General features: G+C 55.0%; 1 protein-coding gene across 4 annotated transcripts in view; it reads right to left on the reverse strand.

Moving 5' to 3' along the window:
• Positions 1–2602: 2602 nt before the first annotated feature.
• JDP2 (Jun dimerization protein 2) overlaps positions 2603–14939 on the reverse strand; it is a 51640-nt gene continuing 39303 nt past the window's right edge. For 3 of the 4 annotated variants that reach the window (XM_062577894.1, XM_062577896.1, XM_062577895.1), the window contains 3 exons: positions 9798–10021; positions 4641–4745; positions 2603–3744 (listed from right to left, as the gene is read on the reverse strand). In XM_062577894.1, the coding sequence (XP_062433878.1) occupies positions 3559–3744; positions 4641–4745; positions 9798–10021 (515 nt within the window). In that variant the 3' untranslated portion in view covers positions 2603–3558. Of the gene's footprint in view, positions 3745–4640; positions 4746–9797; positions 13689–14939 lie in introns of those variants that run through there. The other variant, XM_062577893.1, reaches the window with a different exon arrangement.

Raw genomic sequence — 14939 nt, forward strand, 5'->3', positions numbered from 1 at the left:
GCAGCGCGGGGCCGAGGGGCGCTGGCTCCTCCGAGGGGCAGTCACGCCGGGGGACCGGGTGCTTCCCCTGGGCGGAGCACGGGAAAAGGGCCAAAGAGCCGTGGACGGTCAGGCTGCGCCGCTGCGGAGCCGAGCAGGGCTGCCACGCGCGGAGGCTGCTCCCGCCTCGCCTCGCCGCGGGACGCTGCCTGGCCCAGGAGATGCCACCGGGGCTCGCCAAGGGGTGCGGGGGCGCCCGGCAGGGCCGCCCACCCGGGCAGTATCGAAGGGGCAGGAGAACCAAAGCAAGGGCTGACGGGAGGAAGGCGAGCGCGTGGGGGGAGGCTGGGGATGCCTGGGGAGGGGCAGCCCCATACCCCAGCTCCCCCGCACGGACGGAGACCTGCTGCTGCCAGCGAGAAGCACCAAGTATCCTATCGCTTAGCGGGGACCAGGAGGGCTTTCAGCCCCGGGCGTGCACAGCTGGAGCCTCTTCAGCGCCTCACCGGAGGTCCGAATCTTCTGTGCTAACTTAGCGGGTCAAAGCCTGACCGAGCTCCCTGAAAAGGAAATACCCCGAAGCGAGTGGCCGTTACTGAGTGCAGCTGAAGGCTGTCCAGAGGACAAGCAGGGAACTGGGCAAAGCCTTGCTCTGGCACTGCCAGGGCCCCGGCAGATCCCCGGCCGCAGTTACGCTAGCGTTACTCCAGCGCCGGCTTCTCACCAGCCTCCCGCGGCCTTTGCGAGCTGCTTTTAGGCACTTGGTTCCAAGGGGGATCTCAGGTGCCTCTTCGGAGGCGGCTGTTGGCACAGCAGGAGGTCTGGGGCTGTGCAGCCACGTGCCCGGGGCCGCTGGCTGCTGCCCGCGGCGGCGCGAGGGCGCAGGGCTGGGAGCCCCGGCGGGCAGAGGGGTGCCGCGCAGGCGGCACGGCTGGGCACGCGGCGCGAGGCGGGACAGCCCGGCCCCACCGCGCGCCGTGGGGACAGCTGCTGAGCACCCGGCTGGCTGGGAGGGGGAGAGAGGCGGGATGCCCACGGCCGCACCACGTGAGGTCGGACAGGGAGCTGCCACCGACCCGCAAAGAGACAACGGGCGGCTGCAGGGACCTGCAGGGTTGTTGCCATGTGCAGTCTGCAGGGGAAATAGTCCTGGAGAGAGAAAACAGGCCTGGAAAGTGCTCTGCACCCTCTCAGCAGAGCATGGTGAGAGGGATCACGTTCCTCAGCGGTATCAAGATAGGCTACTGCCAGCAGCCGAAAAGCGGGTCAGCTCTGAGCCACCGCCGCAGGGTCTGGGTGGAAGGAAACACACGGGGGAAGAGGTGGGAGCTAGCCAGGACACTGCTCTCCTCCACCAGCTTCGTGTCCGATACCCTCCCCGCACATCCCTCTGAAAGGCCTCAGGTGACAAGATGTCCCATGGCAGAGGCTTTGCCTGTAACAGATCCAACGTATTTCACACTAGATAAGGGAGCTGGAAGCATTTCTGGGAGGCTCCAAGGATAGAAGTTATAGGAAAGGATGGGAAATCCAGGAAGAACATATGGGAGAGGAAAGTGGCTAGCGTCAGACAGCCCTGCAGGCTGCGGAGGGAGTGGAAAAAACGCCTGCAGTTTATACCCATGCACTAGAGAAGCAGCCGTGCTCAGAGAAGACTTCCTCCCACTCAACCACATTCAGGTCAAGCTTGTCTTCTCCCCAGCAGCACCACCTCGCCACTCCTGGCTGCAGCATGCACCTGTACCACGTGCTGAACACGTTTGCCTCACAGTCTGTGTCAAAGCAGCCCCATCCACGCTCGCAACAGGTAGGACGCAGGGTAGAAGATGACCAGATTCACCACTGCTCCTCTGAGATAACACATCTCACACCACTTCCAATGGTGTCCCATGTGCGAGACAGTCCTCACATGTCCAGGCATTCACTGGAGACTAGGTGACACTTTCCAGCTGCACTGGGATCTCTAAGACTCAGGAACACAACCCTACAGTGACGGGGCTTGGTTATATCTACGTATATACAGAGATAACGGACACTCACTCTTTCGATCCCAGCAGCCCCTTCGGTCCTAGCACCTGCCCCACATCTCATGATCTTCTCCCCCTTCACACCACTGTGTTCAGCACTGAGCCGAGCCTGGGAAAAGGGTTAGCAGGTTTCCCAGCGCCTCCATCAGAGGCAGGGCAGGCCCCCAGCACCGACCCAGAGGAACTGCCCTCCACCCGTCTGTGAAGGTGTGACCACCACCAAGACACTGCGCCAGCTCCCCCCCATCTCTTCTCTCCTCTGAAAGGAGTTCAAGCCACTGTGCTCATGCGGCACAGCAAACAAGAAGGCAAGATAAGGACGAGAAGGTCTCCCTGTCTCCCACCTCTGCATTTCCAGCCTGCGAGCCGTGCCCTGCCTGCCCTATTACATACAGCACCTACAAGTACCTTCCACTTAACTGCGGTCAGAGCTGCCTCCGCGCTAGTAACAGAACCATCAGAACAGCTCTGGGACCAGCTCCTCATCAGCCAGAAACTCACCTGGCGCAGTCGGACAACCAGCAGCTGCTCCCACCACGCAGAGCTCCAGCCAGAGCCGCCGCAGCCCGACCCAGACAGAGCACAGGAGGTCGGGGTACGTAAAGGTAACATTTACTGCGAGATACAGAACTGAGTATTATGAAGGACATACATGGATGGAGACGGCAGCAGCACCACTGTGGAGGGCTCCGTGGACCCCCTTCCCAGCATGCTGGGGGGAAGAGCCGGGCGCTACCGGACAAGTAACACAATGGAGATTACTGTGGCATATGCATTTGTAACAAACAGACCATCATAACATACATTTCTATGGGATCACATCTAGTGATTATATAAATCCATATAGAGATCGCTGTATAAAAACTTTGTAAAAAATATTTTTAAAAAGTGTAAAAATGTGCATTTAAAAGCACGGCCGACAAGGACAGCTGGGCTGTAAACATTATACTGAGAGTGTGCTTGTGGGGGGCGCCTGCGCCACCGTGCCACGACAGGCCTGCCCACCAGACGGGCTTGTGTCAAGTGTTTGCGGTTCTTCGTTTCAGGTTTCCATGCGGAGTGTGCGCCAGGAGCAGTGGCAGCATCTGGGGATGGCTCCAGCACACTGCCGAGGCGGGAGGCACCATGGTCACCATGTGGTCTCTGCTCTGCTGCCCCACGTGCAGGCCCTGCTCCCAGCCGGAAGCGTACAGTGAGCTGTAGGAAAGAGGGTGAAGTGGGAGCTTCCTCCCATTCCTCCTCCTCACAGGACATGCTGCAGCAGTGTGGGTTCCCGGGGCCTCAAGCAGGCTGAAGGGCCATGATGAGGTATCACAAAGAGGTTGCCCTCACCAGAGCCGCTAGCCATACTCCTGGGTTCAGCCTCAGAGTAGATGATTGACATGTTGCTGATCTTCTCTGTCCCCATATTTGTTTGGTCTATAATTCCCAAGGAAGCCCACTGGGTCCTGGCTGCACCAGGCCTCGGTGCAAAGTTCTTCATACAGTACATGTGTTAGAGACCCTGGAAGACCCCGCGCCACTGTCTCCTCCTCCTGGCCCAGAGCCACCTTCATTTCTTCTCTAGCTGTTCCAGCAACGGGTTAGCTTCACTCTCGGGCGTCTTGATGCTGTCTGTCCGCACAATGCAGGTTGGACGGTGCCGGTTCAGCATCAGGATCAGCTGCTGCCTCTCTTGTTTCAGCTCTTCTATCTGGGCCTTCAGCTCTGCATTCATGAGCTCCAGACGCTCAGACTCCTAGCAGGGCCAGAAACACAACAACATGGACTTTACTCTCACCAGACAACATGCAAGGAGAAACAATTTGGAAAACCAGCCCCTCTGCTCAGCACTGTTCCTTAGCCCTTGCACCATAGGAGCAGCCTGAAGATCTGCCATGACATCAAGTTCTTCCAGGCATATCACACCTGGTCCCGTTACCTTGTGTTACCTAGTGTCAGCACTAGAAATATCCGGCCAGCCATCTGCTAAGACAGGACTCTCTGCTGCACAGCATTTAACGCTCTCCCTAGCTGCTTTCCAGGGGCTGAAAGGAGTGTTTGAAAAATGAACCTGCATTTTTCATCTTGCAAGGTTCACTCAGCCCTGTCTGCATAGAACGGCCCTTGTGAAACAGCTCCTTGTCCCTAGCTGTATCACTTGCCCATGTCCCACCACCCCTTTCAGCAACGCTGGCAAGGTGGGTGCTAGGGGTGTTTTTCTGCCCTGGGCTCAGAGCAGGAGCTTGTCTGGGGTCTGGGCAGGGAAACTCCAGGAATCTGGGCAGGGAGCCAGCTTGCTGCCACTGCATGTTTTGTGCCACAAGCCCATGGGTGTTCCTGCTGCTGCGCTGCAGCAGGGATGCGCTCTCCCCCAAGCCCAGAGATCTCCTCCAGCCCCTCTAGGTCTCCGTCCCCTGTGTCACGGCCACAGGAATGCCCAGGAGCTCTGGCTGGGCACACAAGGCCACCATCTTCACCAGCAGGATTAAAGTGGGGGCAATGGGCCTGGGTCTTCCCAGATGAGGGCACAGGAGCTAAGGGAGGCAGAGGGTCAGCTCAGGAGGAAACATTCCCTGTAAGTGACCACAGGGCCTATGGAGTTGTCCATGCTGAAGTCCCCAGTGTGCCCTGGGGACAGGGCAGGATACCTACCCGCTGCAGGAACTCTGTCCTTTCCTTCTTCTTGTTACGACATCGTGCCGCTGCTACTTTGTTTTTCTCCCGGCGTCTTTTCCTTCTCTCCTCTTCCTCGTCCAGCTGCAACAAGACAGAGGCCCAGAGCAGAGCTGTCAGATGTGGGACTCGGGGAAGAGGCGGTGAGCATGCACCGGGCAAGGGGAAGGGTAGCAGCCATCTACACGCAGCCCTGCTGGCGCCCCAGTGGTCAGGGAGGCTGGCATGCTGCACAAATGACGTGGTCTGATCCTCACCAGGAGCCAGGTGTGCTGCTGCCACAGCCCCTAACTCCACTCTGTGGGGACACAAGGAGGTGACCAGAGCAGTACTTGCAGCCACAGCATGGCACTGGCCACAGCAGCCCTCAGGAGGCAGGGGGCAGGACAGGCAAGGGTGGCATCTGCTGTAGTGTCCCCTCCCCAGGAAGGGGTAAGAACAAGGGGGAAGAGAGCCCCACGCACCCAGGATCCCTCAGCAACAGACAGGCACCACTGGCCACAGACAGCTACAGGCAGAGCTTACAGCGAGCACAGAGCCATTGAGAGCGTCAGCCAGAGACACCCGGAAGAGCCCCCGAGCTGGTTTTGGTGGCTTCCCCACTTGCAAGTCTTTGCAGTACTTGGTTGTCTGCCTGTGTCTTTCACACTGGCCAGGTCATGGCAAAGGGCTGTAAGGCGGGGACAGGTCCTGTGTCCCTTACAGCAGGGCAGGACGTGGTAACAACTCGGTTGCTCTGTGCTGTCTTACTCAAACCGCACAGACCAGGCCATAAGCCCCATGGTTTGGAAACCCATAATCAAAGTATTTAGGGGTATTACTACACAGCCTGTGTAAAAGGTCTACAGCACGTTTACATCTGAGATCCCAATCCAGCTCCTTTTAAGAAAATATGAGTGCTAGAGAGACCTGTGAATTCAACATTCAAGTTAGACTTTGCAGTGAGGCTGCAGGGCAAAAAGGTTCCAAGTGCCCTGAGGCCTCAGAATCAATATTCATCCATATTCAACCCAGGTCTCCAATCCAAGCTCCAAGAGGTCACACTGAACTGCCTGTTTCCTTTTCCTTCATACACCTTTTCAAATGCAGTTGCAGCAACATTTGCTTCACGATCACTTCCACAGTTCGTTTGCCTAACAGTCACTGACAAGGCAGTTGTGTCCTTCCTTTCCTATTTCTCTGAGGCAATGTGGTCAAGGGACTCATCTCCTAGAGGAGCCTCTTACAGCACACATCATCTGAACTGCCTCAAGTGATGTGTTGCTCTAGCACCTAGGACCTCAAAAGGAAAGTCAGAAATTTTAAATGTCAAGGACACAAAGCTGGGGGTCACCAGACTATCCTAGACACATAGGCACCACATCTTGGTGCCTCTAGGAAACCAAAACTAAAAGCTCCATCACCCACAGCGAATTGTGCAAGCTGCTAAATTTCACTGAGTCCAGATCCCACTAATCAAAACATCTCAGTGTTATGTGCAAGGACAGGATGAAACATAGACTGGGCAGATTTAAGGTGAAGGGGTGCCTTAGCTGAGCATGTCTAATGTGCTCACCTAACGGCTTTAGAGGACAATGCCTAAGTTTTATAGCCCGAGTAGGTTTTGCATCCTCTCTACTTCACTTCTCAAGCATCATACCAAGGTTGCTATTTTACTTGGGAGTAAAATACAGAGCTATGTCAGCCCAAGGTGCCCACAGGCTTCACACAATGTCAGGCTGCATCCATTCCTCCGTCAAGGCAGCACAGGGGATATAGCACCAATATATGAGGCACTGCATTTGGGAGAACCAGGGTTGGAATTGCAGTGATGCCCTGAGATCCAGCTAGAAGCCGCCAGCTTTTACTACATCCATGTAACTCAGATGTTGCTGGTACTACCAGAAGTGAACAGGAAGGCTCTAACTCCATGCTCTGCTGGCTTCTTTCCTTCAGGCCTCCTGGAAAAGTCCATATGCTACCCATGAAGACTCAGAAACTCTGCACAGATTCGTGAAGAGCTGCAAGAGAAGGTGGGCTTCAGGGCAGTCACAGGTTTCCTCCGCAGGCTTACTGGTCACTCCTCTACCCCTTAGATAATCCTTGAATTAAAGGCCAAGAAGCTATTAGGAAAAGGATGCAGAAAAGGGGAGTACGTGCTCAATGATTTCCTGCAAAGCAGATCCCTAGATGTACCAGGAGCTGGAAGCAAGAAGAACAAATGCACCAGCCTTGTCTCTCTGGGAACTGACTGACACATTTCCATGCCCTGTTGCTCCATTTCACCTAAATGGAAAAATAAATGACCCTTCCTTGTCCCCATCTCAGAAATCAGTAAAAAAGCTTCCCCCCACACACACTCCACAGAGGGCCTGGCAAACGCCATATTACACAGGGTCCACAGCTGCTTGAGGAGGGTGGCTCAGTCCAAAATCCTGGCTCTGCCTTTTTTCTCCACAGCTCCTGTGACCTCCAGATCTCATTTTCTGCTTCTGTTTCTGTTCAGAAAGATGATATGGTCCTGGTGTCGGAGGCTGGGACTTGCTCAGACTACAGGCACAAGAGATGGCAATGATCTATCAGCCCATAGCATGTTTCAGCAGCTGAGCTCCAGGAGAGCCCACTGGGGAGAAGGTTTTGGGTTGTTTCCTGAACTGCTTCAGTCAGCAACTGTCAGGAACAGAGGAACTACATCACCCTAAGGGCCAGGATTGCCACCTCTGTCCCTGAGATAACATCCTGCACTGGTTTTGACTAGAGAGAAGCCTGGCAGCACCCATTTGCAGCTACCCCAAGGGGGCAGTCCACTCAGGAGAGCTCTCTACAGTCCTACAGAGTTGCTGGGGCCCAGCCTCATGCTCAGCACCTACTGCACCTTCCACATATTGCATGGTCACACACCCCCGCCAGGAGATGTTTCCCCTGCCAGTACAGTGGTAAAAGCTGCCCGTTCCTCTGGCAGGGAGCAGCTGAAGCTATGTGATTCTTGCACCTCCTGTTAATGACATCCAAGGCCCGGTCCAGAGAGGAGCGTGGCGGGACAGTACCCAGCATCCCTGGGCTCCAGCACCCCAGGACAGGAAAGAGGCTGCCAGCCACATTGCAACACTATGCATGGGCCCCTGCCTGGCTGCTCCTGGAACAAGCAGCTCTCTCCCTGTGCCAGGGCAGCTCCATTTGCCGTCCTCAACTCCTCCGCTTCACAGGCCATGCAGGGAAGGAACAGGCTGCAGGGAGGGCAGCCATCCGGAGGCCAGTCGGAGCCTGCCAGTGGATTTCCCCTTTTATTTCCTCCACATGGTGTCTTAATGACTGGCTCGGAGCACACTCAGCATTTTCAGCATGGTGCACAGCCGCCCTGTCCCTGTTATCAGGGCCTAATGAGACCACACCCCCATGCCCAGAGGTACTGAGCGCGAGCAGCAGCTGCAGGGCCATCCTCAGACCCGTCTGAAGCTCCCCAGGAGAGGCTGCGTCCTGGAAGATGGCACAGAGCCTACAGACAGGCTCCCTACCTCTTCCCCAGTGCATGAAGCTATGTGATTCTTGCACCTCCTGTTAATGACATCCAACGCTTTCAGCCACGCAGCTACGGAACTGCACAGCTCCACCCTCCTGCCGCTATCACGCTTTTTACTGCACTCTCATCCACCGGCCAGAGCCACCACCTCTCCCCAGCCCCCAGCGCCAGGCCCAGCCAGCCAGCATATCCCTGGCCAGCTGCAACATTTCCCTGGAATTTGCAATTCAAGTTGCCACAAAAGCAGCACACCAAAAGGTCAGAACAGAACTTAGCTTCAGCTGATAACTCAGCTGCTCTGCTGATAGAGGGAGCAGAGCCTTCAGCACCCCAAGGCCCTTCTGATGGTCTCCCCCAAGCTTCCTAGCTTCAGCTCCTATCATTAGAGAGCTGCCAAACCCTACCCTAGGTGAGCTCCACATAGCTCTGTGCTGTATAAAGAGCTAACCTGACATCATCTTGGATACAGAGATCCAGTGAAAGGTCGTCAGCTAGACTCCAGCCTACTGTTTCTCCCAGCAGGAATCTACCACAAGGGACAGGGGAAAGGAACAGGCATCCTCTCTGAAGGTGACTTGGGTGCTGCTAAGCTTTTACCATAGGACTTGAGGCCAAACCAAGCATCATCACCTGCTCAGGCCCTGGGCTGTTCCGTTGTACTGCCGTTTGCCCCCTTCAGCTGATCACCTCATGGGTCACTTCACATCATGCAAGCATCTCCAGACATCTCCGTCACTGTCATCTCTGGACAAAGCACAACAGCCTGTCTTCATGTTGGACTGCCCAAAATATTCTCACGCAGGAACAAATGGACTGCTTATTGGACCTGCTGACAGAAGCTGCTCACTGATCCGGGGCCTCCAGATTGATGGGCACAGGAGATGCAAACTCTCAACACCTCATACTGCAAGGTTTGAGGATAGACTACCAAAGCATGAGACAACCACAAAAGGAAAATGCTGTGCAAATGTCTCAAGAGTCCCCGTAGTTTAATTCTGATGTGATAGTTCGTAGTACTGAGCAAAAGCTACCCACCTTTCCCTTTCCAGGAGCCCTGAGATGAAGGCAGTGCCCTTCCCCAGCAGGCCAGGGAAAACTCAGTAAAAGCTAAGTCACTGCCTGCTGCTAAGCGCTGCTCACCAGCATACCTCATCCCAGCGGAAAGGGCAATGTCAACACCAGTAGCACCAGAGCTCCTTTTCACCGGAGATGGGATGAAAGCCTCATGCAAGCTCTCTGACAGGATGCACAGTTCCTCCTCTGGGGTACCTGCCTCAGCCTACGGAAAGGCTGGCTGAGTCAGACCCTGCTCCACAAACCAGGTTCCCATTTAGCTGGTTACCGAAGGCTGCAAGGAACCAACCAGACCTGGGACATGAAGGCCTGCACTCCCAATCCATGCCACGGGGGCAGAAATTCAGCCATAAAATGCAGGGCAGAGAGAGGAGCAGGAAGATGAGGCTAGTGGTTCAGCTGCCAACACACACGCACATCACCAACGAAGCAGCACACGCACAGGCAGAGACTGGCATACGCAGAGGGATGTGCGGCAGGGCATGTGCGGCAGGGAGCATGTGGGTAACAGCTCTCTATCTCCTGCTCTCTCTGCAAGGCTGTCTGCAGCCCTCAGGACTCACCTCACTTTTCACAGGCTGGGGTCTCTTCCCAAGCTTCACCTCCAGGAAGTGGAGTGGTGAGATCATCGCCCCGATGTTGCGGATGTCAGCGTACTTCAGCTCCTCTGCCGTCAAGGCCGTGCCAGGCAGTCCCGTCAAGGGGCCGAGCCCAGGCAGCGCACCAGCCGTCAGGGACGGGTCGGGAATCTGCCCTGGCATCATAGCAGGAGAAACAGCTCCGCAGGCTAGAGGGAAACAAGAGACACAGCCCGTTGTAACCCAGCTGCAGGGTCTCACAACATAGCACAAGCCAAGTGTATTCCACGATCTAACATCTAACCAAGGTGTGAACAAGGGAGAGCTCCTTCCCACCATACCACAAGGCACGTCCCGTACTCGGTCACAGACAAGTCTCGTAGAGCCACTGCAAAAGTGAGAAACACCTAGTACCCCAGGAGGAGCCAAGCCCACTCCTCCATTCCAAACTTCACTCCTCCAGGGTGCAATTTGAACCCCAGGGAATATGTGGGAAACTTTACCCTCAGGCAGCCTGTGCAAGACCACCCAGGACACCACTGTCCTGCAAGGAGGGTAAGGTGCTGTCCAGAGCTGTTTCTTAGCTCTCATTCTCCATCACCAGAGTAACTGCCCAACACACATCCTGCTGGGACTCCTGAGGGGACAGAGAAACCACACTCCACTGCAGAGTCCTCTCCCAGTGTCTCACATGCAGGAACAACCTGGGCTAGGATGAAGAGGAGCAAGGGATTAGACCTGCTCACGCTCCAATGGGTTATGCTGGTGCGATAGGGAACTCAGCACTCAGCAGGCGTTCTGCAAATCCCGCCTATGAACTATCAAGGATGACGACGAGAGGCAAGTATTACTGTGCCAGTCAGGCAGAGACATCCTCAGTGGGGACAACCAAGGTGAGGACTATGTAGAACCTGGGTGACAGAAACCAAAATACTAATCCTACCAGGAAGGACAGGCTGCCGGCCAGGAAGGACAGGCTGCCGGCCTGCAGATCAGGAAGGGAAGATACTCAAGAGGCAAAGCACCAGGAAAAGAGGAGTTGACTACAAAGATTTTCAGGATGAACAGTCCTGTGGACTACTGTTTCTGACACCTTTCTCTGCAGTGCTGCAGTGCTGCAGTGCAGATCAATGTTCACTCTTAAATGAATTTTGATTAATGTGTAGGTACTAGGCAGGAAAAAAGTGGTATTAAGAGGACCATAATATGCCTCAGGCTGGATATGTTCTGAGCAGGCTCAGCCTGCTGGTCAGGGCTGGGACAAAAAGCCTTCAAGGACCAAGGGCAATACTAAGAAAAGCTGCTGAAAGACAAACCTGCCACAGGACAAACACCTCCCAGCTCAAACACGAGGAACAACGGCTGCAGGGGAGGGGAACCGAGCAAGGTGCACAAGGCTGCTTCTGCCCAGGAAAGAAAGCACGGCTTGGGTAAGACTAAGAACGGGACAAGCGTTGGCAGATCACTTTTGGGCATCCGAAAGGGAGTAAGTACATCTCCGTTTGCCTAACAGGCCCAGGATGCTCACAAGTGACCCGCTTACAACACGCAGAGGCAACTTCTGTCCGCACAGCAACCATTTTCCCCCTCAGCACAACTCCGTGCTCTGCCCGGCAGCCGGCACTCCGGAGCCTGCACCCACTGCGCGCCCAAGGCAAAGAGGCACCCCGGGGCCGGGGTGTCCTGCACCCAGAGAGCCGCGAGGGAAGAAAACCAGGCCAACCGGAGATCTCACCGAGCAGCTCCCGCACCCGCTAGAGCTGCTCGCACCGCAGGAGCCGGCGGGCAAGGGCGCGCAGAGCCCAGCCAGGCCCGTCGGTGGCGGCCTGCACTAACCTCCCGGGGGGCCCGCCGCGCTGACTGCCAGGGCAGGGAGGCACGGGCAGCGGGGACGGTCTGCGCGCGCCCGGCTCCCTCCCAAAGCCTCCGCTGAGCCACTGGGCGAGCGGGTAACGGGCGACGCAGACCTCTGCTCCACGCAGAGGCACAGACAGGCTGCTGAGCCAGCTGCCACGGTCGCCCAGGGCTAACTGTCCCGGGGCAGCACACCTACAGCCTTGGCAGGCTGCAAACAGGTAAAACCTGTTTTTTCAGGGCTGAAGGCTAATTATGAGAGGCAGAGATTTAACTGGCATTGGCATATGTCTTCACCGAGGAGATTTGGTGCATTTGTTACTGCAAGGCAACAGGAGATGAGCAGAGGCAGGGAAAATGCCAATCACACAGGTTAAGCAAGACCAGGGAAGCTTATGAGGACTCCCGAGGTCGCAGCAGGGTGATACGTGAGCCGTGCAGATACTGCTGACACGGGACCCGCGTCAGAGAGTGCCTCTGGGCTACGGTAAGCTGTGAGCTGCCGTGTGCTCCAACCTGCCACCGAAGAGATCCAGCCGCCGACGCAAGCTTGCTCAGACAGCTGCAGCCACCAGCGCAACTGCAGAAAGGACACGGAAAGCAAATGCAGCGAGACCGCTGCTGCAAGCGGGCGGCGTGCTGCGAACAGGAAGCGCGCGCTCTGCCGGCCATCGGTCATCGCTCGGGGAGAGCGGAGCAGAAAGGGGAGGGTAAGGCAGCGCTGGTATGCGGGGGGGAGGTGATCTGCACAAGGGCCGTGCAGCCCGGGCAGGAGAAGACCGGAAGAAAGGAGAGAGGGGAACAGCTAAAGAACAGTGACGCTACCCGATGCAATGGACTCCTATCATTTGGGGAGAAAATCCAAGCCATCCATTCTCCCATTCATCCCGCTCCCTAAACCAACACGCTGTAATTCCACGTTAGGAACCGGCAAGGTTGTACACTGTCAGGAGACACCCCCCAGCAGAGCCCTAAGCAGCATGCTGCTTCCTTCCCGCCCCTTTAGGCTTAGAGATGGCCGAGACGCTTCCCTCTTCCAGACACCAGGCACTGTCCTACCCTGGGCAGTGCTCTGGACGGGAAAACGCAACCACGTGTTCGGGGGCTGTGCCTTGCGCCTTACCACCTTCCTCAAACTGCCCCTTCTTCAGCAGGGGAGCACCGGCGAGAGCAAGGGGCAGGTCACCTGAGACACTCTTCCCAGGACACACCACCACAGAATCGAGTTCAGTTTACCATTCTGGGATAGCTACACGCATTTAGGAGCTAGACATTTCCTAGCCGCCGTTGCTGAGGTGGTGCAATGTGCTGGGGAAGAAGCACACTGAGAGCAGCACAGCCCAGGCCAGTTCCCACCACCTCCTCGCAGGGAACCCCAGAGCGGTGCGTACCCCAACTTCAGCGCTTCAAACTCAGGATGGGGCAGGGTGGGACGGTAGCAGAAGCCCATGAACATCCCTTCAGTCTTCCCTCGGGCAAATATTGTGAGAGCTGCTGTGGCACGTGCCGACTTGGGGCCGTGATCCGTCCTTTCACATGTTTCACTCTGGGAACCAACCTGAGCCTAGAGCTGGATGCTTAAATCCTGTTCTGGACTTGGGGGCCCTCATTTTAATTCTCTTACAGATGCAGCTTAGGACACACACTCGGGACCCGACAGCTAGGTTCTCAGCTACACAGTCCATGCTCACTATAATTTATGAAATAAAGGTAAAAATACTAAATCTGTTTTCCTGACAGTGAAACAACCAGGTCACCCAGTGCCTGGTGGTCACCGAGTGCTCCAGAGCCTGGGCAGCTCCATAGGAATGCCGGCTAAAGATTTATTGAAATGGACTCCTGCCCATCATCTGTTTTTCTCTGGCCCACCTTTTCAGTCTTCCTCTTTCAGCTGGTGGCTTAAAATGCCTTGAAATAGCCTTTGTACCACAGCACGATACAAGGCACGGTTCAGAGTAGAGGAACTGGCCTAATACCTGTTATGATCTAACAGGGATCATAAAAAACTTGGGATCCTAGATCCAGCGACTGCACTGACAAAGTCCAGATCACACAGGCATCAATGCAGACTGAATCTGAAGGTATCCAAACCAAATAATCAAAGAGCTCCTACCTGGAGGAAAAAAAGAAGCTGCGTATCAGCAGAACAGAGAACCAGGTGGGAACAGCGGAAAGGACTTCTCAAAGTGAGCCACTACTTAGGGATCAGGAAGCTCAGGAACACAACGAGAACTGCCAAGAGTCAAGCTGAGCTGGACCTTAGAGGGGAATTTAAAACCATTCCCAGGAAGCTTATAGCCACAGAAATAAAAATGGAGCCAGGAGAGATGTCACCCCACTCTACACACCAGCTAATCCCGCACAGTCCCTGGTGCCAGTCTGTCGTCGCTCACTGCTGATCAGAGGGAGTCTCTCATTCAGCTCCTTTTGCTCCTTCCACCTGTAGCGGAGGCTTTTGCTTCACCTCAGCAAAAGTCCCAGATACTTCCACCTTCTGTTCCGGATAACTCTGGAAGTAAGAAGCTCTTGTACTTGGATCATGTCACAAGTGCCAAGCTATGTAATTCTATTTAATACCTTGGTCTTTAAATTCAAGAGGCAATTATTTTGGAGGACATTAACCTGTCTGCCTATAGCTCTCGCATAGCTCTACCATGCAAACACGGTTGTGCAGAAGTAACTGTTAAGTTCAAGACCTGAGTGTGATCTTGCCAGTTCATAATTCCTTTCTGGATATTCCTTTGCCATGTTTGTTACTGCAACGGAACATGAACCAACCCACCTGTATTCCTTCACTTTCTAGCACAGTGTTTTAGCTGGGAGTTGCTGGGGTTCTTTCACAGTATTTTTCTCCATGCTAGGAAGCCTTTCAATGTCTCCTCACATGAGCTGAGAAAAGTTATAGCTTCTATAAAACCTAGCTTTCTGGTGTCCTACTGTTGAACCACACAATTCCTGCATTGTCAGCTATGCTTTTTCACACAGAAAAGCCAACAGCGAAGCAAAGCAGCTAGAAGAAAGAGAATGTGTAGTCTTACATCTGACACTGGTACCTGTGTGACGCCAGCTGCAGCTACACATTCGGCACTGATGTTATTCATTATTTTGTGCCACAACAGCTCAAGGTGCTCCAGAGTGAATTACGAGATAGAGGAGGCTTTCTTAAAACTTCTGTTCAAGGATGAGCAGCTTGTGTCATTCAGCTTTCTTAAGCAACTAACCTTACAGCAAAAAATCTGCTCAACACATGATTTCCTGGGTCAAAATTCACCT

This window comes from Rhea pennata, chromosome 5 (genome assembly GCF_028389875.1).
Source record: "Rhea pennata isolate bPtePen1 chromosome 5, bPtePen1.pri, whole genome shotgun sequence".
In the NCBI taxonomy this organism is placed as follows: domain Eukaryota; kingdom Metazoa; phylum Chordata; class Aves; order Rheiformes; family Rheidae; genus Rhea; species Rhea pennata.